General features: G+C 40.1%; 1 protein-coding gene across 6 annotated transcripts in view; it reads right to left on the bottom strand.

The window, feature by feature from the left end:
- Positions 1-428: 428 nt before the first annotated feature.
- Positions 429-27,222, bottom strand: part of LOC308104303 (pleckstrin homology domain-containing family S member 1-like) — a 39,580-nt gene continuing 12,786 nt past the window's right edge. For 4 of the 6 annotated variants that reach the window (XM_080454702.1, XM_080454701.1, XM_080454704.1 and 1 more), the window contains 13 exons: positions 26,376-26,510; positions 21,482-21,557; positions 20,146-20,178; positions 17,948-18,073; positions 16,887-16,964; positions 15,150-15,242; positions 14,394-14,464; positions 12,604-12,645; positions 12,028-12,141; positions 6,489-6,611; positions 5,637-5,732; positions 2,639-2,774; positions 429-2,145 (listed from right to left, as the gene is read on the bottom strand). In XM_080454702.1, coding sequence (XP_080310828.1) covers positions 2,071-2,145; positions 2,639-2,774; positions 5,637-5,732; positions 6,489-6,611; positions 12,028-12,141; positions 12,604-12,645; positions 14,394-14,464; positions 15,150-15,242; positions 16,887-16,964; positions 17,948-18,073; positions 20,146-20,178; positions 21,482-21,557; positions 26,376-26,510 — 1,198 coding nt within the window. In that variant the 3' untranslated portion in view covers positions 429-2,070. The remainder of the gene's footprint in view (positions 2,146-2,638; positions 2,775-5,636; positions 5,733-6,488; positions 6,612-12,027; positions 12,142-12,603; positions 12,646-14,393; positions 14,465-15,149; positions 15,243-16,886; positions 16,965-17,947; positions 18,074-20,145; positions 20,179-21,481; positions 21,558-26,375; positions 26,511-27,222) is intronic. The other 2 variants (XR_013934814.1, XM_080454705.1) reach the window with 2 other exon arrangements.

Below are 27,222 nucleotides of genomic sequence, written 5' to 3'. Positions count from 1 at the left end.
TATATCAATGATTACTAACTGAACTTAGTTTTAATCTAAATATATCACTTTCCCTACCTTTAATTTAAATGTTTACTGCTTTTGTTTAAAGGACTTTGGTCATCCAGTCTGAAACCACAACCGTTCTTTAGTGTTGAGTATTATTTTGCTCTGACCAAAATATCGTTGCTGTCGGGTGGAAACCTCATAATTATGTACATTATTGTTTTCTGGATTCAAATTCAGAAATGGCAAAAATAGCAGATCTACAAGCTCATAACGCTACTTTTGTGTGCCGTCGTAGTATGACGAAACAGGGCGTTAATTTACGAAAGAAAAATAAAACATAGGCTAAAAAGTGAAAATATGGATATAAGAGGTTTCTGCACGACAGCAACTGACAGGGGAACCAACAATTCAGCATTTCAAATTTCAATGTCAAAGACTTTATTTGTCACATATTCATACATGTATGAGCAGTAAAATGTTCACCAGACCGTGCTAAAAGTACAATGTTCAACATCTATAGTACAAAATATAATACAAGTGGGTAAGAAAAGATACAAATAAAACATTATAATACAGGTAAGGTATACTACTAGTAATAAGTAGTAAAGTAGTAGCCTAAGTTATAATTCTGCACTTACACATGAACCTGGCTCATTTTAATCTACTTTATGAATGAACATCTTTATTCATTTGAATTCATTCTAAGCTGAGAGTGGGTGGTAAAAGACACTTTTATATACAGTAGCGCTTTACGTTCACTCACACTGACGGCGGCGGAAACCATGCAAGGCACCAGCCTGTTCAATCAGGAGCAGAGTCTTGCTCAAGGACACTTCGACACACACAGCCAGGAGGAGTCGGGGATCAAACCAAGAACCTCCACTGCCAGGAGCTCAAATCAAGTGTATTCTTTCAGTAGTAACAAAGCTTATATCTGTACTGTTTGTTTACAGCAGGGGGCAGCAGTAGCCCAAAAGTTAGAGAATAAAGATTAAGGATTTTTTTTGTTACATCTTACAAGTAAAACAACGCTGAAGTGTCCTTGAGCAAACATTTAACCTCTAAATGCTCCAGGGGAGCTGCTCAGTAACCAACAGTATCAGACTGTGGTTGTACTGGTCAGCTCCCAGTACAACTGTATCACTATCAGACTGTGGTTATACTGGTCAGCTCCCAGTACAACAGTATTACACTGTGGTTGTACTGGTCAGCTCCCAGTACTACAGACTGTGGTTGTACTGGTCAGCTCCCAGTACAACAGACTGTGGTTGTACTGGTCAGCTCCCAGTACAACAGACTGTGGTTGTACTGGTCAGCTCCCAGTACAACAGTATTACACTGTGGTTGTACTGGTCAGCTCCCAGTACTAGAGACTGTGGTTGTACTGGTCAGCTCCCAGTACAACAGACTGTGGTTGTACTGGTCAGCTCCCAGTACAACAGTATTACACTGTGGTTGTACTGGGCTGTGCTCGGCTGTGAATGTGTGCAACTGTGTCAGCGTGATGCAGGGTGTTTCTGAAAAAGAGCGTTCATGCTCAGCGAACCAACCCTGGATAAATAAAGGTTTAAAAAAAAGAAAGAAGACATATCGTCTTACCATCCGTTCCGAACGTGTCTGCTATCGCATCACTGGCTACAGCAATTATGAGGAAGTATTACTGCATGTCCATTACGATGAATCAGCCTTTTCATTTACTATGTTACCTTGTGCTGCCCACAGCTATTTGTTTTGGAATGTTAAAAGATAAAGCGCTTACCGAAAGACATTACTCACAGATGGAACCATTCATACTGGAAACTGCATTATCATTGTTACATCGAGTCGTTGTTGTGAAACACTTCACTCAATGGAAACAATGTGCTTTAAACACCCATGAACATTTAAGTATTGGTACGTTACAGTGCATTCTTGAAAAATTTCACAACTTTCAAATCTGGTTGAACTAGAGAAGTGTTGCTGCTGATGAGACAGGCTGGATCGATGCAAACCACGGTCCAAGCAGGCCGCTGATGACACCCTCTTTCAAGCAGGATCCAGCTGGACCGTTTCCAACGGGACAATGGACCAATCAGGACGGCTTCACCGATCACTGCATAGACAGTTGACTGAGTGCAAAGGCTGGCATCCCGGCAAACGCAAGATCGTGATCTTCACCTGAAAACACAGACATGTTTTTGACAGTCAGACCAATATTACCCTCACATGCATAGGCCTTGCACATAGTTTCAAAAAAAAAATTTATTTATTTTTATAGCGAACATTTGTAAAATATTTTGTTCCAGGGACCCCGAGAAGCAAAGATTTGAGTTACAAATGAGATATATATATATATATATATATATATATATATATTCAAAGATTTTCTCACATTGTCATGATTTTTCCTTTAATAGCAGATCTACAAGCTCATATATCTGCTATTTTTGAATAGTCAAATAAATCTAAAGTGACACATGCGTTTCCGGTCTTAATGGGTTAAACAAATAGGTTCCCAGATTGGTCTTTTGTTGACTAGTGTTCATGACATTTAGACATTAGTTTTCACACTTTTTAAGTTGCTCTAGATGAAAGCATCAGATAAATGCCTAAATTGTAAATTAGGATTGTAACGTGTGCAGGTGCATGCATGGTTTTCTTTTGAACGTACGTCGTTCTTCAGTAGTTTACTCAGGTAGTTGTGGAAGTCTCCCACGCTGCAGGTGTGTAGATCGTTAATGGCCAGGATCTGGTCTCCCTTGTGGAACAGACACATGGTCTGAGGCTGGCCCGTCCACCCAGACACACTGCAACACACACAATGCACAGATGAACACACTGCAACACACACAATGCATAGATGAACACACTGCAACACACACAATGCATAGATGAACACACTGCAACACACACAATGCATAGATGAACACACTGCAACACACACAATGCATAGATGAACACACTGCAACACACACACACTGCATAGATGAACACACTGCAACACACACTGCATAGATGAACACACTGCAACACACACACACTGCATAGATGAACACACTGCAACACACACACTGCATAGATGATGAACACACTGCAACACACACAATGCATAGATGATGAACACACTGAAACACACACACACGTACGTACACACACACACACACACACACACACACACACACACACACACACACACACACACACACACTTCAACACAAACCAGTGGCGGAAAGTAACTAAGTAATTTTTTTACTTTTACTCCACTACAATTATTTAAAAACTTTTGTTACTTTTCAGATATAAATTATTATTATTATAAATGTATTATTATTATAAAACATTGATCACTTTAGTCCTATTTTATACATAGGCTATTTGAAAATAGCAGATCTACAAGCTCACAACGCGTCGCATCGCAACGCGATGTAACAGAGTACTTCTACATTGCAGTATTGATACTTTTACTTAAGTAAAACATTTGAGTACTTTTTCCACCACTGACACAAACACAACAGCACAAACAGTACGTAGATGCTGTGGTTTTCACATAAATCCTTTTGCCATTCGTGTATTTGAGGTTGTTAACAATACATTGAAATTGACCTTTTGGGCTGTATGGCAGGATATTGGGCTCTAATCACCCTGTCGGGGGTTTATTTCTCAGTGACGTATGCTCACCATACATTATATCTGGCTTAATAAATTCTATCATACAGACTGGTTAAATTATTCAAACTACAAGTGCACCAATAGAGGCCAATAGAGGATCACATGTTCCTCTTTCTTTCAGCATGGCTGAAAACACTGGAGAAGCATGAAATGACTGTTCCGCTCTGACCCGTTTACAAGCTCCAGAAATCAGACACAGAATTATTATCATGTCCATGTATGTGCAGTATGTCACGTAACAACACATAGCAAGCATGGTGTTACAGTTTAGGCACCTTTTTTTGTGCACCTGTGTTATGACCCTAGCGTCATATTGTGCATTTTCTCAATGTGTAGAGTGTGTGTGTGTGTGTGTGTGTGTGAGTGTGAGTGTGAGTGTGAGTGAGTGAGTGTGTGAGTGTGTGAGTGTGAGTGTGAGTGTGTGTGTGTGTGTGTGTGCGCGTGTGTGCGTGTGTGTGAATGAGTGACTCATTGAGTACAATCTGGTGTGAATGGTGACTGAGTGAGTGGCTAATTGGATAGGTGGAGCCTGCAGTGTGATGTTAGGCTCCTGTGACCAGGCTGGGGACTATAAAGATGGCTGTCCCGGTGTCCCCAGTCCTTCAGATGTCTTCCTTCTACCCATGCAGCCTTCAACCACACCAGGCATCTGTGTTTGCGAGTGGTTTTAGCTCTGTTACTGTGTTTTAGAGTTGCTAGTTTTAACATGGGTTCGTTTACAGCTTTTGGTATTGTAGGGGTGGGTGGCCTTTCTTTTGTTTATGTTTGTGTCAAGTTAGGTAAGAAGAACTATGTAGTTCTGTTTGGTACAGGTAAGCATAGGCTTTTGTTTTGATTTAGATTTTATGTGCAAGGGCCTACCCTGAGGTAACCTCGGTCCCAGCCTCACTCATCTGCAAAAAGACGAGCCTGGTCACGACCTAAAGCAGCGAGTGTCTAGGAAGTCTTGAGTGGACAGGATTTCCGTTTCCCCCGGAAACGTTTTTTTTTTACCAATCATAACGCTCGTTTCATTCACGGAGAATGTTAACAGATTTGTAAAGCATCAACGTCATTTCCTTGGGCGGTACCTCCGCCAAATTCAACCATTTCCGGTTGTCAACTTCCTAGACAACCAACATCCCAGGTCTTGCCCAGGGTGACCCTGAGGTATTTTACCCATGTAACTTTGGTTATTAACCCATTAAGCCCGGGAACGCATCTGTGTGTCATTTCAGATTTCTTTGGCTATTCAAAAATGGCAGATCACAGAGTGTCGCGCTACGAGCTTGTGGATCTTAATTTTTTCTTCTGGGGGATTCTACAAAATGTAGTTTAAATTTTTTTTATTTTATTTTTTTTACGTATGTTGCTATAATCAGTGGTTCTCGGCCACGGACCCCCATCTCAAAATAAGTTGTTCCAGGGACCCCCCAGAAGCAAAGATTTGAGTTGCATATGTTCGCTTTAAAGAATATATATTCAAAGATTTGCACAAAATTAATGTTAAAGATTTTTCAAAAATAGCAGATCTACAAGCTCATAGCGCGGCACTATGAGCTTGTAGATCTGCTAATTTTGAATTACCAAAGAAATCTTAAAATGACACACAGATGCGTTCCCGGTCTTCAAGGGTTAAATCACTGTATTTTGGACATTTAACCTTGTGTTGACTGGCTGTGCTTGGGAACTGGGAAGGAGGGAGTCCACTTCTTGTTATGACTAAAGGGGGGCGCATGCTACCATTTTCTGTGGTCATCTATCACCGCGGTGGTGATAAGGTTATAGAGAGAGCCCTCTCTATCATAGAGAGAGCTCTCTCTCCTAAAAGGTGATGGGGTGATCACCTCATTTGGTAGCATGCAGGGGCCTTTAGGCTCCCCTAGGCCGGGTCGTAACACCTGTTCGCAACTGTTGTTTATTCCAACATAAATAGGCATTCTAAGAATTCTGTGAAAGGCCTCTATTCCTGGAGAGATGTCAGCGCTCCCAGCCTATCAGAGACTTTCTGTACTACATACCATGGTTTACCATCCATCTCTGTCAGCGTCAGGTGTTTCTTCAAATCGGCCCGGTTGACATCAATGTCTTTCTCTTCTGGGGCCATGTTGACAATGCTTGGAATGGAAAGGAAAGGAAAAAACAACTCAAAGGATGTTGCAGTTCATAACCACATGGCGACCTTATTCTGGGAAAATAGCCGATCTACAAGCTCCCAATGCCTCACACTGCGATGTGTTGTACAATGTGTTGTGAGCTTGTAGAACGGATAGGTTTTGGTGAAGAGATTTGGTGAAAGGGAAAAAAGGAGTGCAGTTTGAAAAAGTTTGCAGATCTGTTATTTTCATGACTGTTTTCTAATTTAGGGAATTGTATTCATGAAGTTATTTTTGAAAAATGTTTGAATTTGTTTTCAACTCATGAAAATGTGTGCCTTTTTTGTGGAAATCTTCAGAAAATCTTAAAAAATTATATTTAATGACAATGTCAATAATAATGAAAATAGCAGATCTACAAGCTCACAACGTGTCACATTGTGACCATGTGGATCTGCTATCGTCTCTACATTTGAAATGGGGCTTAAGTGGTTCATTCATAAAGTGCCTTTTCCCTTCCCAGAAATACAGTTGAGTCAAATACTCAAGTACGGTACCGATACTCAAAATGTGCGCTTAAGTACAGTACTCCAGTAAATGTACTTCGTTACTGTCCGCCGCACCCCCATCATCCACTTGTACGAGATGACAAGGTCCCTCTCGTTACTTTAGAGATAATATTTGCTCGCATTCCATTTTGTAACGTAAAAAACACGTTCCTTGAAATCCCCACAATGGAATGCTCTAGAAAAACATCCAGCCTGCGGTGATGCTCACCTGTCCATGGAGCAGTGTTTTTCCAAGGTGATGGCGGTGTGTTTACTTCTCTCTACAGGGGAGACGGCTCCGTTCTCCCTGGGACAATTGCTGTCTGTCAGGAACTCTTCGATGAGCTCATCTCTGGAAGAAAAAACGGCCACAAAAATGATCAATTGACGTTCGTTAACCCATTAACACCGGGAACCGGTCTTAATGGGATCTGTGTCAATGCATCTGTGTCATTTTATATTTTATAGCCAATCTACAAGCTCGTAGCACGGCACGAGCTTTGTAGATCTGCTATTTTTGAAAATCTTTGAAAATATATTTTTTAAAGTGAATTTGTCAAATATTTTGTTACAAAACGTTCGCTTAAAAAAAAAATTAGTATATTCAAAGATTTGCACACATTTTCATGATTTTTCTTGTAGATCTGCTATTTTTAAATAGTCAAAGAAATCTAAAATGACAGCGATGCATTCCCGGTATTAATGGGTTAAACCAGTGCTTCTCAAACTTTTTCACGCTAAGGACCTCCCCAAATTGATACGTATCTGGCTGCGGACCCCCCATCGGAAAAGGTTTTGTGCCAGGGGACCCCCCCTCCAGAAGAGAATATTTATGTAAAAAAAAAAATGATTCAACATTTTCGATATTTCTTTTTAAATTTGAAAAATAGCAGATTTCTCTGTGAGATGTATAAGCCCTCTGTGAGCTCTCAGGTTGTAGCTGTGAGCTTGCACGTATAAATGGATAAAGTGGTTAGAATGATTGTGATGCTATAATGCTAATTACTTTTGCTGGGGACCCCCTGGAATAGTTGTTGTTGTTCTTATTGTTTTCTTTAAGGTGGAACTTTGTAACCCTGTTTTGACAAGCTTGAGTCTGGGTGGAGCTTTAAGCTGACAGTTTTAGGATGCCTTAAAGACATATAGCAGCAGGATAACAAGGTGAACTTGGCTCAACTAAACACAACATGGAGTTTGTGAGGAAGCTGTCAATCAAACCCGCTCTGCGCACGCCAGTGGTATAAGAAGTACACAAATGTTTTACTTAGGTAAAAGTATCAATACTGCAATATAGAAATACTCTGTTGACTTGAGAAAAAGTACAAAAGTATTGGCATCAAAATATACTTAAAGTAACAAAAGTAAAAGCACTAAAATGTTTGAAAATAGCAGATCTACAAGCTCACAACGTGTCGCATTGCGACGTGTTGTGAGCTTGTAGATCGGCTATTTTCAAATAGCCTAGGTATAACATAGGGCTGAAGTGGTTAATGTATGTTTTATAATGTAATAATTTATATCTGCAAAGTAACTAGTAACAAAAATGTTCTAATAATTGTAGTGGAGTAAAAGTAAAAGTATTGAAAATTGGAAAAGTAAAGTAAAAATACCTCAACATTTTACTTAAGTACAGTACTTGAGTAAATGTCCTTAGTTACTTTACATCTCTGGCGCACATATCAAGTTCTGAGAGATTTGTCCAAAATCATTTGAAAATACCAGATCTACAAGCTTAATTGGTGAATGTCTGCTTTGTAACAATCTAAATCTACAAAGTAACTACTGTAGCAACTAAGGTTTTCAAATAATCGCTGTGGAGTAAAAAGTACAATATTTGCCTCTGCGATGCAGTGGAGTAGAAGTATAAAGTAGTGAAAAATGGAAATTTACTACAGTAAAGTAAGCGTACCTCAAAACTGCACTTATGTGACAGTACTCGGGTAAATGTTCTTAGTTACTTTACACCTGCTGCAAATAAAGGCTCTTTATTTTTTTCCACAACGAATGCCTTGGGCACTATCTTGTTGGCGTGAATGTGTTGAGGTGACACGTGCCATGACATGTGTGCCAAGCTTCATTATAACACTGGAGTCTGACAAATGAATGGCTGATACCATGGAACCTGTTATTAGGGCCTGTTCTGCCTTTCAATTGTCTTGACTCCTGCAGCAGTCTTCAGAAATATGAGCCGGCTGATCCTTCACTACAGTGATATTATCGTATACTGTATATGTATGCTGTATGATAGGCCTATATAGGGTATGGTCAGTGGTGGGAAAAGTACTCAATTTGTTTACTTAATAAAATAATCAATACTGTAATGTAGAAATTCTCTGTTACAAGTTAAAGTCCGGAATTCAAAATGTACAAAAGTATTGGCATCCAAATGTACTTAAAGTATCAAAAGTAAAAGTACTCATTATGCAGAATGTATAAAAATGTATAAAAATCTTTTGAAAATAGCAGATCAACAAGCTCACAATGCGTTGCATCGCGACACATTGTGTGCTTGTAGATCTGCTATTTTCAAATGGCCGAAATGTATATACAGTAGGGATGAAGTGGGTAATGTATGTTTTGTAATAATAATCAAAATCTACAAAGTAACTAGTAACTAGTAAAGTTTTCAAATAATTGTAGTGGATAAAAGCACAATGTTAGCCTCTGAGATGTAGTTGAGTAGAAGTAAAAGTACTGAAAATTGGAAGTACTCTTGTAAAGTAAAAGTACCACAAAATTGTACTTAAGTACAGTACTTGAGTACATGTACTTAGTTACTTTACACCACTGGGTATGGTTATGGTTATTCTACTGATTGCACTGTGAACACTGTCACTTTTCTCTCGCATTGCACTGATTATATTGGACACTTTATTTGTTCTGGGGCGGGATACGGTGAGGACACTGTAACCTTAGTGATAATTTTGTCGACTAAGACTAAGACTAAAGGACTAAGATTTTGATATTTAGTCGACTATAGACTAAGACTAAACAATAACAAACAATTTCAGAAGACTAAAATAGGACTACAACTAAATGGTGTGTTATTCAAAAGACTAAGACTAAATCAAAATTTGCTGTCAAAATGAACACTTGCATAGTGCAGGATAGTTGTATTGGTGTATACTATTGTATACTGTTGTTCTGTATTGACAGTGCTTCTTATTGTTTTTCTTGCCTTTGTATTGCTGTATACGACAGTGGTTCTATCTAATCTATCTTTATCCATCTATCCATCTATCCATCTATCCATCTATCTATCTTTTATTTTATTTTCGCGGAAGCACAGTGAAACCCCCCGTGATTAGCAACCATCAGGGGATCGATCATACTGGAGATAAATATTCTGTGACTACTTGAAAAGGTAAGAAAATCGAAAGATTGCTGGCAGTGGCTGCACGCAGCGACAAATAAGTCTGGCAGTGAGAGAGTTCAATGCTTTGCTCTATTTGCTGTGGCTTTGCATTTGGGTTCAAATCACTCTGCATTCGTGAGCATATGGCCCTGGGAAATCGTTAAAGGAGTAGTTCACCCCCAAAAAATCTTATTTTATATCAATTGCACACCCCATGAAGCCTACAATTCATGATTTGTTTTTTGTTTTTGCCACATTCCTCAGCCAATAATTTGATTACCGGCGGAAAGATTCTAATGTATCCGGTAGGAGACACAAAGTAGACTCTTTGAGTCTCCTACCGGAAATACACCCGGTCATCAAATTATTGGCTCAGGAATGCGACAAAAACAAACTAATCTCCATGAATTCAATGCTTCATGGGGTGTGTAATTGATAGAAAATAAGACATTTTTGGGGTGAACTACTCCTTTACTGTAAGTTTAACAAAATGACCTGAAACGGATATGCGAGGTAAAAGTGCACAACAAACAACAGCGGCGGAACGCCAAACTGGCCAAACTGGTTGTATAAGCAGCCTGTTGTTTATCCTGGTCTGTCGACAGGCTCTGCAGAAACCAGCTCAGTAATTGTCATCAGTCCAGGTATTTGAGCCAGAGGAAGCTACAGTATATACTGCGGTTGCTGGTTGGTATCTAGGACAGTAAGGACACAGACTAGTGTCGCTCAAGAGAAGAGGCACTGGCTCAACAAGCAGGCTAAAATATAGTCACACGTGCCAACGCGTGCAAGGCTAAAGCCATGCACTATTAGAGACATTAAAGGTAGGGTAAGTGATTTTCTTTGGCTAACATGAGTGTTAAATAGCTCCATATTCTGATAGTACTCATCCAGTTCCATTGGGGGGGGGGGGATATATGGGGGGATATATGGAAAACGGAAAGCTTGTCCTAAAACCCATTTTTTTCACGGGCAGAGGCCGCCGGACTAGACCCTGGGCAAGGGTGTTTTAGGGCGACGGTTCTTGTTATTCATTTCTGAATGGAGAGGTGCGCGATAGACGTTTCCTTTTTGCCACACATCTAAACTTCACAGAGTTTTTAAAGTCAGAATTAAAGTAAGAAAAACCTGTAATAAAAGGGGGGAAAAAACGGTAAGAGGAGTCTCCATGTCTCTCCAGCTCTTTATAGAACAGAAAATGCATTTTCAGGTCGGGATACCAATTTAATCCATTCAGGATAGATAACTCAGTCAGGATACAGATTAAACAAGTGAAATTGGAAGTGATGACACAAAGAAATGAGCAGACAAAATTGGAACTAGAACACTATAAAAACTAAGCTGATAAATGGGTACTCTCTCTGAAAATGCATTTTCTGTTTATTAAAGAGCTGGAGAGACAGGGAGACTCCTGTTACTGAACAAACACTCTATAGCAATGATTACTATCACAATATAGAGCAAAAAACCTTTTGTTCTATCCAAAAAATATCACTTACCCTACCTTTAACAGTGTTTGGACAAAGTACTCAACCCCAGTGCTCGAGTCAAAATATAGATATCATGGTCAAATGATACTCGACTACAAGTAAAAGTTGCTCGGTCAAATTTGAACTTGACTTAAAGTACTGGAGTATTTACTTGCTTTAAAACTAATATTGAAGTATTAAAAAATACATGTTTTTTAATGTTTACGTCTACTCAGGCTTTAGCACCCTTGTTCACAGCACACATCACAATGTGACTTGTTGTGAGCTCATACATCTGCTATTTTCACTATTTTTTAAAGACAGTTTAAGTGGTTAATTCTAGTGATGAGCGGGCCGACCCGTAACCCGCGGGTCCCGCGGGTCAACCCGCAGCGCGGGTGGTCGAGTCAGGATTTCAGAGGCAATTATGCGGGCTGCGGGTGAATGAGGCACGTCATGAAAAAACCCGACCCGCACATCACTAGTTAATTCGTAACGCAATTGATCCCTTCCTAGAAATGTAGTGGAGTCAAAAGTACATATTTGTCTTATATAATAGTTGAATGAAAGTCATAAGCTTCCAAAACATGAATCATTTATACAAAAATAAGTGTTAAATAGCTCTATATGTGATAGTAATCTTTGCTATAGAGTGTTTGTTCAGTAAAAGGACTCTTTTAAGGTCTCTCCAGCTCTTTATTAATTATTAAACAGTGCTCTCTCCTGATTTTCAGGTAATATTTCACCTACTGAAAACATACCCTGTGACCGAACAAACACTCTGTAGCAATGATTACTATCAGAATATACTGTAGTACTTTAACCTTTTTAACCAAAAAACATCAATATAGTGTATATTTCACATACGGTATGTATGAAGTGTGTGTGTGTGTGTGTGTGTGTGTGTACAAAGGCACGTGACCAACTGTTCATGATTCTTGTACCTTTCTCCAGTGTTTAACGTCTCAGTTGACATCTGGGTTTTGAGCCTGTCGTAGACTTTGGTTATAGACTTCACCAGGCTTCCTCCCTCCGTAAAATCTTTGACTTCAATGTCCCTACACACACACACACACACACACACACACACACACACACACACACACACGAAGGGTCAGACAAACAAGGCCTACTTTTGTGTGCACATGTGACGGTGATTAATAGTTGAAACACCAAATGAAGGTGACTCCTTGCCGATATATATTTTTTTATTACATTGATTTACTTTCCTATTAAAAGCAGGTAACTGTCAGCTACAAATAAACAAAATTACAGACTTTATTAAATGAAAATCTGGTTTTGCATATTGTAAATTCATGTGACGTGCTGCATGCTAAAATGTATTGGTGCCATGTAATTTATTGGTGCCATGTAATTTATTGGACTATTTATTTTCAGTTATGCTGCAGAACCACATTGGAAACAAGTGATTCAATTATGCTTTAATGTATTTTCCTGGGTTTAATTATACTAGTACACATTTTACAGAATACAAATCTAATACAATAAAATATACTTACAACATCTGAGTGTCTCTGTCCCCCTCCTTTATGTCTTCATATCTATCACGGACACACAGAGGAGACAGCAAACACATGAATACAATACATGCATGTAAAAGGCCAAGCAAACATGGTTTGACATGTCAAAGCCATGCAGGCTGTAATTCACCGTGAAGGTCACGGCTCCACAGAGTGTGTCTGCGGGTCACACATGACAAGAGTGTTGGTTGAAGTTTGGTGCCAAAACGTGACTTAAGCACCAGCTGTTACTGTTCTTTTCCGTTAAGTACAGTTAGCAGTTAGCGGTCCAATGCCACCTCCAGGTAATCAGGGAGCTAGCCCACTTTATGCTCATGACTTTAAAAAGTCATGAAAAAAAAAAAGATATACAAACTCATAACGCGGCACACTATGAGCGTGCAGATCTGCTATTTATTTTTAATTGTGAAAATTTGTGAAAATCTTTGAATATATATATATATATATATATATATATATATATATATATATATATATATATATATATATATATATATATATATAATATAAAAAAATTAACTACATTTTAGCTCAAATCTTTGCTTCTGCATGGGGGTCCCTGGAACAAACTTTTTCATGTCAAGGAACCCCAAAATTATATGTATTTGGCCGCGGACCCCCACCTCAAAATATGTTGTTCCAGGGATCTCACCCCCCCTCCCCCAGGAGCAAAGATTTGAGTTAAATATGTTCCCTGAGCTTGTAGATCTGCTATTTTTGAATAGCCAAAGTATAAAATAATGGTTAAAGTGGTTACACAGATGCGTTGCCGGTCTTAATGGGTTAAGCACATAGTGACGCCATAGCCATCAAGCGCTTCATCAGAACACTGGCAAATATTATACACAATGATACGAGATGCATCTGTTGGTTTCCTACCATGTACCAGTGGTGGAAGAAGTACTCAGATATTTTACTTAAGTAGAAGTAGCACTACCACAACACATAGAAATACTCTGTTACAAGTAAAAGGCCTGTGTTCAAAATGTTACTTGAGTAAAAGTACCAAAGTATTGGCATCAACATATACTTACTATAGTAAAAGTACAAAATTGTTTGAAAATAGCCGATCTACAAGCTCACCGATCTACAAGCTCACCGATCTACAAGCTCACAATCTACAAGCTCACAACAATTGTTGTTGTTATGTTGTTGTGAGCTTGTAGATCGCTATTTTCAAATACCCTAGGTATAAAATAGGGCTAAAGTGGTTAATGTATGTTTTATAATATCATAATTTATATCTGCAAAGTAACTAGTGACTAAAGTTTGCAAATAATTGTAGTGGAGTAAAAGTACAATATTTGCTTCTGAGATGTAGTGCATGGGGTAGAAGTAAAAGTACTGAAAATTGGAAGTAAAAAAATACTAATTTTTTTTTACAGTACTGTACAGTACTTAAGTAAATGTTACTTTACACAACTGCCATGTATGGTAGTCTACTAATAGGACAGGTCATTATTATTGTGCATGGACGGCTGGGATGTACTCCTAAAACACCATAACCGTTATCATTGTACCTCTCTCCATCGGCAGAGGAAAGGAATGGATATTAAAACTTAGGGATTCTATTTCTTTCCCAAATTTACAGTAGCCAATTATTTTTTACCCCCTTTTTCTCCCCAATTTGGTCGTTATGCCAATTTATTCCTCTCCTTTGTCTTTCTGTTGATTATCTCTTTGAAACGTTATGTTTATGTATTCATATTTATATCATTTGATATATGATCCAATCTACACACACTGTGTGTAGAGGAAGTGACACTCACACTGCCTCCATCTTCATGTAGTCGTTCTCTTCACTGGTGCCCGGAGTTTCGTCATCAAGCGGATCCCTTTTCTGCAGGACACAGCAACGCTCAATCAATCAATTATAGAGTTTTAATATCGTTGCCATCGGGCAGAAACCTCTTATCTCCATATTTGTTGTGTTTTTTCATGAATACCTGAGAGCGTCACACAAAAGTAGCAAAAGTAGCAGATCTACAAGCTCGCTTTGAGCTTGTAGATCTGCTACTTTTGCTATTTTTTTAAATAGCAAAAGTTTTTCAATTTTTTAAAATAAAAGTACAAAACTATCAAAATGTACTTAAAGTACCAAAAGTAGAAAGTACTCATTATGCAGAATGTCCCGTTTCACAAGTTTTCAAATGTATATAATGTATAAACATCTTTTGAAAATAGTAGATCTACAAGCTCACAATGCGTCGCATCGCGGCACATTGTGAGCTTGTAGATCGGCTATTTTCAAATGGCAAAAATAAGGCTAAAGTGGTTAATGTATGTTTTGTAATAATAATCGAAATCTACAAAGTAACTAGTAACTAAAGTTTTCAAATAATTGTAGTGGAGTAAAAGTACAATATTTGCCTTTGAGGTGAAGTAGAAGCAAAAGTATTGACATTTTTAAATACTCCAGTAAAAAAATACCTCAAAATTGTACTCAAGTACAGTACTTGAGCAAATGTACCTTGTTACTTTACACCACTGCTTTTATGTATGCATGTTTCTTTACTGTTCCTTACCCATAGGCCTAACTTGAGGCCTTTGAGGTAGGATCTGGGGTAGTCGTAGAGATTCACAGGCTCTGAGGAGGGTCTTCTGGGGAGTTCTGATCCCTGCCAACAAAAACACAAACTATTTGACAAATGAACATCTGATTTCAACTCCTTAGTGTAGTCCAGGGACCCCCAGGGGTTAATACAGCATCACAATTTTAACCACTTCATCTACAAGTTTTATACGTTGGCTATGAAAAAAAAAGCAGATCTACTTCCTGCCACGTTGCGAGCTTGTACATCTGCTATTTCCCCCCAGCTAAAGTAGTTAAAGTAGCATCACAATCATTTTATTATTATATTTCTTTTATCATTTAGATTTTTTTTTTTTTATCATATAAATCTTCTGTTCTGGGGTCCCTTGCAAAACACTTTTTCAGTTGGGGGTCTGCGGCCAAATACATATCCATTTGGGGGTCCTCGACACGAAACAGTTTGAGAACCAATGGTTTATAATATTGATAATGTCCAACCAAAATGTCCAACCAAAATGTCAAAGTCAGGAATCGTTTGTATGTTTGTGCCAGTGGTGGAAAAAGTACTCAAATGTTTTACTTAAGCAAAAGTATCAATACTGCAATGTAGAAGCACTCTGTTACAAGTAAAAGTCTGGAATTCAAAATTCACAAGTGAGTATTTTCAAATAGCTTAAGTATATTAAAAATCACACCCTGTGTGAAGTGGGCGGTGTCTTGCTAGCTAATCACAATACTGAATGGAGTCAACCAATCATGTACAAAAGATAAATACATTTATTGAAACACTCTTTATGATGGACGAAACCATAACTTGAAAAAAACCAAATTATGTTTTTTTTCAAGTTATGGTTTCTTATATAGGGCTATGCACATGTGTCATGTGACACTGGCCAATCACAGTCCTGAATAGATTGTGATTGGCCAATCACGGTGCAGGATAATTGTACAAATTTCCAAACCTCACTTATAGGGGTGGTTTCACAGCGCAGAATATTTGTACATTTTTCCAAACCTCACTTATAGGGGCGGTTTCACCGCCCAAAAAGTTATACCGTTTGTCATTCAGCTGGGGACCCCCTGGAACCCCTTCAAGGACCCCTGGGGGGTCCTGGGACCCCACTTTGAGAACCAGTGCTACAGGACAGAAGGAAAGGTGGGTCCTACAGCATTGGTTCTCAAAGTGGGGTCCGCAGGGACCCCCAGGGGTCCTTGGAGTTCCCCAGCCAAATGTGTTAATACGGCGTCACAATTTTAACCACTTCATCCATGCTTTATACATTGGCTATTAAAAAATAGCAGATCTACAAGCTACAGATCTACATCTGCAATTTTTTAACATAAAAAAAAAGATTTCGGATGGAGGTCCCTGGCATAAAACATTTTCAGTTGGGGAGTCCGCGACAAAATACACATACATTTGGGGGTCATTGACTAGAATACGTTTGAGAACCACTCTGCCCTACAAAGCCAAAGTGCAGTAACTACGGGGGGAAAAAATCCCTGAAAAATTGGTTTAAAAGTGATTCAACTGGTCAGCATATAAGTGATATTACACTAATTGTACATCTGTTCTTTAGGTAATTGTCTATCCCCCAAAATCACAAAGGCTAATTTGACCTTTGGGATACACAAATAAGTCGGTGTGTCCAAGTTACTGCACTTTGGCTTTGTACAAAATGATAAAAACCAGATCAACAAAGAGCCAATCAGAGAGAGCCTATCGCACCTGTCCAGGTTCCGACAAGGACCTGCCGCGTGTGCTGGGAGGGGGGTCCGACATGGAGCGCTGCTTCATTACATCAGCCTGGGGGGAAAAACACACAAGAAAAACACACAAAGGAAACGCATGAATAAATGAACACATTAAAATCACGACCCGGTTACATACAATACGTACAGTACAGTACTGTAGATCAAGCTCAGAACTGTCACCACATAATATAAACTGCTATTTGCACTATGTAATGTGATGCTTGTTTTTATGGGGTGGGGGTGGGGGGTGGGGGCTGCAACATCTAGTATTTAAAGGTAGCCTGGTTCCAGACCATAGACCCCGTCCACTCTCTGAGTGGACTGCCCCTCTTGGGCTGGTATTGTAAATAATGAACCTAGGATTTATTCGGTACAAAAAGTACCGTCCGATGAGAATCGGACGGTAGGGGGTGGGGATCCCTTGTGATTGGTTTACAGAAATTCTAATCCCATCCCCCTTTTAATCGCCTACACATGGAGCCAATGTCAAACTGAAGCTCCACGCAGCTTGCTAAAGGACAAGCTCCACGCAACTTGTCCTTTAGCAGCTCCACGCAGCTAAAGGACAAGTTGTGGGTTTGTCTGTTTGACTGTTTTCCCAGATCATGGCTAAATATGGACACACAACACGTCTGTATAATGGAGATCCCCGACGTCTGCGCAAATCATGGATTCCGAATACGGACATGCTCGACGTCAGCACAAATTCACCTTTTTAGGCAACGGTTTCCGTTGTGAGTGAAGTCAGCCCACAGCTCAGTGAGAGAGAGGGAGAGAGAGGGAGAGGGGAAGAGAGGGAGGGAGAGGGGGGAGAAAGCTTTTCACCCACGCAATAACCCGACCACTGGTGGGCACCGAAACCCCCTCCGATAAACACATTGATTTCTATGTCGCCTTTATCCAAAGCTCTTCACAATGTTCATTACACCCATTTCACACACACACACACACACACACACACACACACACACACACACACACACACACACACACACACACACCGACGGCAGAGGAAACCATGCAAGGCACCACAACCTGCTCATTAGGAGCAGTTAGGGGTTCAGTGTCTTGCTCAAGGACACTGCTCGCCTGGGAATCGAACTGGGATCCCTCGGATCCCCAAGCGGCTGCTCTACCTCCCGAGTCAGCGCTGCTCCGTCGCTATACGTGTGTGTATATTGGACATTTGTTAGCACAGTGTGGAGCTGTCTTCTCACCCCAACATTTCACTGCACACACATGCGTGAGCATGTGACCAATAACAACTCTGGTCTCTTGATTCAAACTTGGGGTTCCTTGGTGGCTCAGCCAGCAAGAGGGTCAACATTAACTAATTAACCCATTAAGACCTAAGGCCGATTCTACAAATGTAGAAGCAGTTCTCACACTTTCAAGATGTTTCAAAAACGTTCAAAAATTGCAGATGTACAAGCTCGCTGTGAACTTGTACATCTGCTATTTTTGAGGCATTTTTTAACGCAAAGATCTAAAATGACAAAGATGATGATGACACCTGTTCATGCATTGGACTGATTGACTGTCAGGTTTTCAAAGTAAGGCATTCAGTCAGTCCTAAATAAATAAACATGCATATGAAATCTGTCTTCCAATATTTTATTATTTTATGTCTGAATCAATTCTTTTAAAATGAATGCTTAGTTTTAGATATTTTTTATGGTAATATGGCATGTTTGACAAATATGCCATATTACCATAAAAAAAATCTAAGCATTTTAAACAAAATAATAAATAAAAAAAACTACACTAGCAAACCCGCAAAAAAGAAAAAGAAAAGGAAAAAAATCTAAATTCTAAACAATTTCCATGGACTTTGGCGGGACTGATCGGTATGCTGCAACGTAGAGATGATTAACTTATGGGGTCAAAAAGGTCAAAGCACAAGTTCAATTCAAGGACAAGGTCAAAATGAGCCCCTCATTTCTAAGTCCCGAACTATAATTGCTGTAGATGCGCACCAGTGTCGCACACCAAAAATTGACGATCTACAATTGTGAGATCGTAGATTGGCTAATTGTGAGATACGCGTGAGACCGGTATAAATCAGGCTTAAGGAGGAAATGTCTTATCTTGATAGGTACACAGTGTTGTGGTATGCTATTTAAACGCTACCATGTTTGTGTGTGTGTGTGTGTGTGTGTGTGTGTGTGTGTGTGTGTGTGTGTGTGTGTGTGTGTGTGTGTGTGGGGGGTGGGAATTTATATAAAATAGAATTTCAATTCAAATTAAATTCATAATAAGATTAGTAAATGATCATTTAGTCCTCACCTCTTTGGGGTATTTTTTTACACTGTGCATTTGCACATACATGACCTCTGCGTTTGATCTAACCTTTAGGAGCAGTGGAAACCAAGGGTTAATACAACGCCGCGGGAGCAGTTAGGGGTTAAGTGTCTGGCTCAGGGGCACTTCAACACACAGATAGACAGGGCGGACCGGGAGGGAGGCAAACTGAGAGACTAATTGGCTCTCGGTTTGAGAGAATTGGCATGGACAGCAGGGGTCCAAATGCCCCCCCCCCTTACAGGTCTGTAACATCTGCGAGTGTAATCAAATGGAAATTACTTTTACAATGTTTGGGACACCCCAATCCACACTGTGAAATCCTCATTGTTCATTGGACTCTGGGAGTGTACAAATGGAACCAAATGGACCCGTATAAGGGTCCATTTGGTTCCATTTGTACTCTCTCAGAGTTACAGACCCGTAAGGGTCCATTTGGTTCCATTTGTACACTCTCAGAGTTACAGACCTGTAGGGTCCATTTGGTTCCATCTGTAAACTCTCAGAGTAGACATGTAAGGTTCCATTTGGTTCCATTTGTACACTCTCAGAGTTACAGACATGTAAGTGTCCGTTTGGTTCCATTTGTACACTCTCAGAGTTACAGACCCGTAAAGGTGCGTTTGGTTCCATTTGTACACTCTCAGAGTTACAGACCCGTAAAGGTGCGTTTGGTTCCATTTGTACACTCTCAGAGTTACAGACCCGTAAAGGTGCGTTTGGTTCCATTTGTACACTCTCAGAGTTAAAGACCCGTAAAGGTGCATTTGGTAAGGGCCCCATTTTGGGACCCCCTGGGGGTCCCTGGACCCGAGGTTGAGAAGCGGTGTGTTCTCAGTTTATTTCCATGGATGAAAGCAGCTAGCAGTGGCTGGCTGTGGGACTGGTCAGACAGGTTGGGAGGAAGGTTAGCTGAACAGAGATATGTTTACCTCAGCGGCCGGCAAACACGCGTCACTGGAGTCCTGTGGCAAGAGAGAGAGAGAGAGAGAGAGAGAGAGAGAGAGAGAGAGAGAGAGAGAGAGAGAGAGAGAGAGAGAGAGAGAGAGAGAGAGAGAGAGAGAGAGAGAGAGGTATTAAATGAAGTCATGACACTTCATTCATACCTACATGAAAGCAACTCAACAACATTATATCAAGCCTTTGTGTGTTACTATCACAGGTGAACTGAGGTCACTGGTGGTAAAAAATAAAAAAAAGTACTCAGATTACCACAATGATGGAATATTACGTAAAAGTACTGTATTCAACTTTCTTACTTCAGTGAAAGTACTAAAGCATTGGCGTCAAAATATACTTAAAGGGATAGTTCAGGCACAAAATGACTTTTTTTCTATCGATTACACACCTCATGGAGCGTTGAAGATGGAGATTTTTTTGTTTTTGTCGCATTGCTGAGCCAATAATTTGATGAGTGGCAGTATCCGGATACATTAGCATCTTTCTGCCGGTCATCAAATTATTGACTTAGGAATGCAAAAAAAAAAATCCATGAATTCCAAGGCTTCATGGGGTGTGTAATTGATAGAAAATAAGTCATTTATATATCCCTTTAAGGTACCAAAACTAAAAGTTCTATAAAAAAAGAAAATGGCAAATCTTTTTTAAATAACTTAATATAATAAGATCAGCTAGCCAAAGTACAGGGATAAAGTGGTTAATGTACATTTTGTAATTTGAATCTAAATCTGCAACTAATAACTAAAGCTGTCAAATAATTATAGTGCAGTAAAAAATTTTACAATATTTGCCTCCGAGAGGTTCTGGATAGTATATTGAAAGTGGAAAATCTACTCAAGTAATTAAGTACCTCCAATTTGTGTACAGTAAGTACTTGAGTACACGTACTTAGTTACTTTTCCACCACTGCATGAGCGCACCAGTATGACAGCATAACGTCTCTGTCGGGTGGAAACCTCATATGTCCAAAACTGTTACTTTTCAGGATTCAAATTCAAAAATAGCAAAACTTTTGCTGTTTTTGTGTAGCGGTAGTATGACCAAGTAAGGTGTTAATTTATGGGGAAAAAAAGGAAAAACATTAGAATTATGGAGATAAGAGGTTTCTGCCTGACAGCAACTGTGTGTGTGTGTGTGCGTGCGTGCGTGCGTGCGTGCGTGCGTGCGTGCGTGCGTGCGTGCGTGCGTGCGTGCGTGCGTGCGTGCGTGCGTGCGTGCGTGCGTGCGTGCGTGCGTGTCGGTATCGGTCGGTGTGTGTGTGTGTGTGTGTGTGTGTGTGTGGCTGTCAGAGGTGAGGAGTTACTCTACCTCTGTGTCGAACACTCGATGCGGGCGATATTTCAGAGCGTCAAACAGCACGGAGAACCACTCATCGACCTCCGAGCTGGAAGCACATAAACATAAAATATATAGAGAAGTGGTTCTCAAACATTTTCTTGTCAAGGACATCCCCAAATAGATATGTATTTGGCCACGGACCCCCCATCTGAATTTTTTTTGTGCCAGGGGACCCCAAGAAGAGAAGATTTGTATAAACACTTTCAAGATTTTTCAATAATGCTCAAAAACAGCAGATGAACAAGCTCTCTGTGAGCTTTTATATCTGCTATTATTGAATAGCCAACCTATGAAATATGGATAAAGTGGTTAAAATTATTGTGATGCTATATTAACACATTTTGTGTTAAAGGGACAGTTCACCCCCAAAATGAATGAATTTTTTGTTTTTGTTGCATTCCTAAGCCAATAATTTGATGAGCGGCGACGGCTTTGGTATGAGACTCAAAGTGTCAACTTTGAGTCTCCTACCGGAGACATTAGCATCTTTCCGACGGTCATCAAATCATTGGCTTAGGTATGCAACACAAACTAAAAAAATCTCCATGAATTCAAGGCTTCATGGGGTGTGTAATTGATAGAAATAAAGGAATTTTTGGGGTGAACTATCCCTTTAATACAGGACCCCACTAGAGTACCCCCCCCACCCACCTCAAATTAAATTTGAAAACTGCAACAAACAAGAAATAGAAATAGAAAGACAGGACATTTAAAAATAATGTTGGTTTATAAAGTACTGAATGGTTGAGGCCAAAATACCATCCTGACCTCTCAGGTCATCTGGGACTAGCTGGGTCAGCTTTGTGAACCCAGAATCAGAACTAAACGTGGAGAAGCAACACATTATGTGGAACAATTCAAACTCCTAGAAAACTGCAGGTCTGCTGCAACTCTCACTTCTTTTGAATCAACACTAAAGACCTTGCATCGTCTGTGTTAGCGGACGCCATGGTCATTATCCAGGGACAGATTGAAGTTGAACAAGCGGACAACATCATAATTTTTTTTTTGTTCCAAAAATAGCCTGAGGAGAGTGTGTGCAGTGTCATCTTGTCATGTTTTATGAGCTAGTAAGTGTCACTGCTGATGACTCTGGCCATGGCCAACACACAGGGCATGTTCATTTGATCCTTTGGCCAAGAACTGAATAATCATAGCAATTCAACAATGCATTTATTAGTTTAGCAGATACCTAAAAACAGAGACGCTCATAGTCTAGTCTAGGTTCACCCTTTTGACCTATAACCCATCTGGACACAGAGTCCCTCTCTCTATAACCGTTTTTTGTTTTGTTTTTACCATTGAACAGGATCCTCCTTAGTGCTTTTAGTCGTCTACATGTAACTTGGACCCAGGGTGATTCGGATACAATAGTCCATCTTTTCAGACCTGGCCCATGTGGGGACATACTAGCTAGTCCAGTTTTATTTCCGGTTCATTATTTGAGCCATAAAGCGATGCAAAGAATTATAATGAGGCTTTGTTTATTTATATGTTGTTTATTTACCATCAGAACAACCTATGGTAAATCATTCAAAATCAGTCAGTCAGTCAGTCAGTCAGTCAGTCAACCTACCTTAATCTACATTAAGGTAGTGCGTACTTTTGCTTTGCAAAATAATTCAGTCAAATACAAAATTACCGGAGTCCCCCAGGGGTCTATGGTATACTTGGGCCCCCTCTTTTTTTCCCCAATACGCAAGCTATAAAACAGGGGTTCCCAAACGTTTTAGATTGTTGAGACCCAAAAGAGAAATTGTATGTCTTCCCTGGATCCAAACTAGCAAAAATAGCCAATCTACAACACATAGCTATGCGACACATTGTGAGCTTTCTTTCACTGCTTCTTATAGGCCTATATATATTTTGAAATGATAATAATAATAATAATATAATTTTTTTAATAATAATAAATAATGGGCTATTTACCCATTAAAAACGCATGGGTTCGCAGCCCAAAAATGGGCCCTGACCCACTGTTTGGGAAACGGAGGCATAAAACAAATAGTAACAAATGTCATGGTCTAATGACGTTTGTTTGCGTTTGAACAGGTCTGGGGACAGTAGTCACAGGTCTGTGGCTTAACAGTGGGTGTGTTGGTGAGGTGCAGACTGATGGAACTATTAATATCATCCATTAACAGTCTATCAAGTTGTGTCAGTTTATTTATAAAGCTTATGGAGCTGACCTCAGATACCCCTGTGAGTCAGCCCATTACTTGTCATTCATACTCGAAATGAATGCTGTATTTTCCACTGAAAATGCAGCTTTTTTTTTGTCAACATGTTAAGTAAAAGTATCAATACTGCAATGTAGAAATACTCTGTTACAAGTGAAAGGCCTGTGTTCAAAATGTTACTTGAGTAAAAGTAAAAGCAATGCGTCACATCGCATCGCGACGCATTGTGAGCTTGTAGATCGGCTATTTTCAAATGGCCGAAATGTATATCTATATCTCTAATCTATTGTACTTTTACTCCACTACACAATTATTGCTTGTAGATCTGCTATTTTCAAAATATTTGAATATATTTTTATATATTTGTTGGTACTTTAAGTACATTTTGTTACCAATACTTTTGTACTTTTACTCAAGTACATTTTGAATTACGGACTTTTACTTGTAATAGAGTACTTCTACATTGCAGTACTGATACTTATACTTAAGTTGAAAAATGTAGTACTTTTTCCACCACTGGTTATGGGACCTGTGGGGTGAATATGTGTTCATGCAGCCTGAATTAGAGGTATGCTCCTTGAGTAAACGTGACAAACGTGACCCCTTAGTCAGATGGCTTTGTTGTGATGTTTTATTATCATAACACGCTTGGCTTCATGCCAAATGAAGAGTAAAAGTTTTTTTTTTTTAAGAAGCTTGTGCAGTGACCCCCACCCCCCCCCCCCCCCCCCCAAAATAAGAAGCAAAAATGCACGTCCTACTACAGCACCCCTAACTTAAAACGCCTCCCCGCGGCCCTGGGCGCAGTAGCGTTTTAACCCTTTAAGACCGGGAACGTGTCTGTGTCATTTTCGATTTCTTTGGCTATTAAAAAAATAGCAGATATACAAGCTCATAGCGCGGCATCGAGTGCTTGTAGATCTGCTTTAAACAATAATAATCTTGGATCATTTGTGCAAATCTTTGAATATATATACTGTATATATGTTTTAAAGGGAACATTTTTAACACCAATCTGTGCTTCTGGGGGGGGTCCCTGGAACAACATATTTAGATAAGGGGTCCAAAAAAATACAGATCATTTTGGGGAAAAGAAAATCACATGGGAAAATTTGGAGCACCACTGATATAGCAACTATAACAAACTATAGCAACTATAACAAAGTTTTGTTCAAAAAACTGTTTGTGGAATATATATTCAAAGATTTGCACACATTTTCACGACCGCACTATGAGCTTAAGTGCCGCACTATGAGCTTGTATATCTGCTATTTTTCAAATGCCAAAGAAATCTTAAGTGACACAGATGCTTTCCCGGATTGAATGGGTTCAATGCGGAAGTCTTGCAATACGGTAGCTTGAATAATAGCCCGCGGCCCTTGGGCCTTGCCTTGGTGTGAACAGACGGGGTGTTTGGTGTCTTTATCTTTCTTATTCAGATCCACCGCCCGCTCTTTCATCCACTCAACAATAGGACACAGGTATTTACTCATGTCTGTCCTGTCTGTTCAGGTTCTTCTTTTTACTTTCCTGTGGAAGGGAGGGTCTCACTGCCTGGCTGTCTCTCTCTCTCTGTGTGAAGGGAGGGTCTCACTGCCTGGCTGTCTCTCTCTCTCTGTGTGAAGGGAGGGTCTAACTGCCTGGCTGTCTCTCTCTCTGTGGAAGGGAGGGTCTCACTGCCTGGCTGTCTCTCTCTCTGTGGAAGGGAGGGTCTCACTGCCTGGCTGTCTCTCTCTCTGTGGAAGGGAGGGTCTCACTGCCTGGCTGTCTCTCTCTCTCTGTGGAAGGGAGGGTCTCACTGCCTGGCTGTCTCTCTCTCTCTGTGGAAGGGAGGGTCTCACTGCCTGGCTGTGTCTCTCTCTCTCTCTCTCTCTCTCTCTCTCTCTCTCTCTCTCTCTCTCTCTCTCTCTCTCTCTCTCTCTCTCTCTCAAGGTGGGGTCCAAGGACCCCCAGAGGTCCTTGAAGGGGTCCCAGGGGGGTCCTCAGCAAAAGTAGCTAATATAGCAAAATAAGTTTAATAACTTTAACTTAAAAATAGACGGTGTACAAGCTCACAATGCGTCACATCGTGACGCATTGTGAGCTTGTAGGTCGGCTATTTTCAAAAACTAATCTTGAAAATATTTGAAAGAATTGGGAATATAACAACACAAATCTTGTATGGCGATCCCTGGCACAAAATCTTTTCAGATGGGGTCCACAGCCCAATACATTACAAATTATGTTAATTTGGGGGTCCTTGACAGGGTCATTTCAAGTGGTTAAAACCAATACTTCGAAGTACGCCAAAAAACTAAAATAGCCTATATACAAGCTCGGCTATTTTGATATTCGCCTACTATGACGTACGCAGAGAGAGACGCTAGGGTTAATGTGGTTCATATCTGCAAAGTAACTAGTAAGTACATTTTTCAAATAATTGTAGGGGAATGAAAGGAAAAATATTTGCCTCTGAGATGTAGTGGAGTAGAAGCAAAAGTATAGACAATTGGAAATACTCCAGTAAAGTGAAAGTACCTCAAAATTGTACTTAAGTACAGTACTTGAGTGAATGTACTTAGTTACTTTACACCACTGATAGTAAAATGCATTTCTGTTCAGCTTCCTTCAGACAACGTACCAGCATAGGTAATAATAATAATAATAATAGCTGTACAATACGTATGTCCACTAATGTTCCTGACCTGTTCTCTCCGATGAGGAAGTAGTCTCTCTCTGCAGTCTTGATGAAGAGGACACAGGCAGGAGAACACTTGAAGTTCTTCAGCACCCAGTTCCACTTGGGATGGTTCTGTGGGCTGATGTACAAGCGCATGATCCTGACACACGCACACGCACGCACACGCACGCACACACACACGCACGCACACGCACACGCACATGCACACGCGCGCGCACACACACACACACACACACACACACACACACACACACACACACACACACACACACACACACACACACACACACACACACACACACACACACACACACACACTTCTTTAGGACACAGTTCTTTAGGACACAGTTCACTTGGAATAGTTGTGCAACATCCTGACAGACCAGACAGGATCGTAGATCGTAAATCTACGACTAATTATGATGCCTTCATTCACTGTGTGTGCGTGTGTGTGTGTGTGTGTGTGTGTGTGTGTGTGTGTGTGTGTGTGTGTGTGTGTGTGTGTGTGTGTGTGTGTGTGTGTGTGTGTGTGTGTGTGTGTGAGTGAGAGTGTGTGTGTGTGTGTGTGTGTGTGTGTGTGTGTGTGTGTGTGTGTGTGTGTGTGTGTGTGTGTGTGTGTGTGTGTGTGTGTGTGTGTGTGTGTGTGTGTGTGTGTGTGTGTGTGTGTGTGTGTGTGTGTGCATGCGAGTGTGTAAACTTGTATTACCGTACTTGTGAGGACCAAATGTCATTGACATTGTCTAGACATTGTGACGACATATTCCTGGTCCTCACAATAAATGGCTGGTTATGGTTAAAAACTAAAACATATTAAAACATTTGTTTACAGTTACGAAAATATTCAGGTTGGG

This window comes from Gymnoscopelus braueri (genome assembly GCF_963280865.1).
Source record: "Gymnoscopelus braueri genome assembly, chromosome: 17".
Classification (NCBI taxonomy): Eukaryota; Metazoa; Chordata; class Actinopteri; order Myctophiformes; family Myctophidae; genus Gymnoscopelus; species Gymnoscopelus braueri.
Note: the sequence above shows the minus strand (reverse complement) of the source record. Positions and strands in the feature narration are given on the sequence as shown.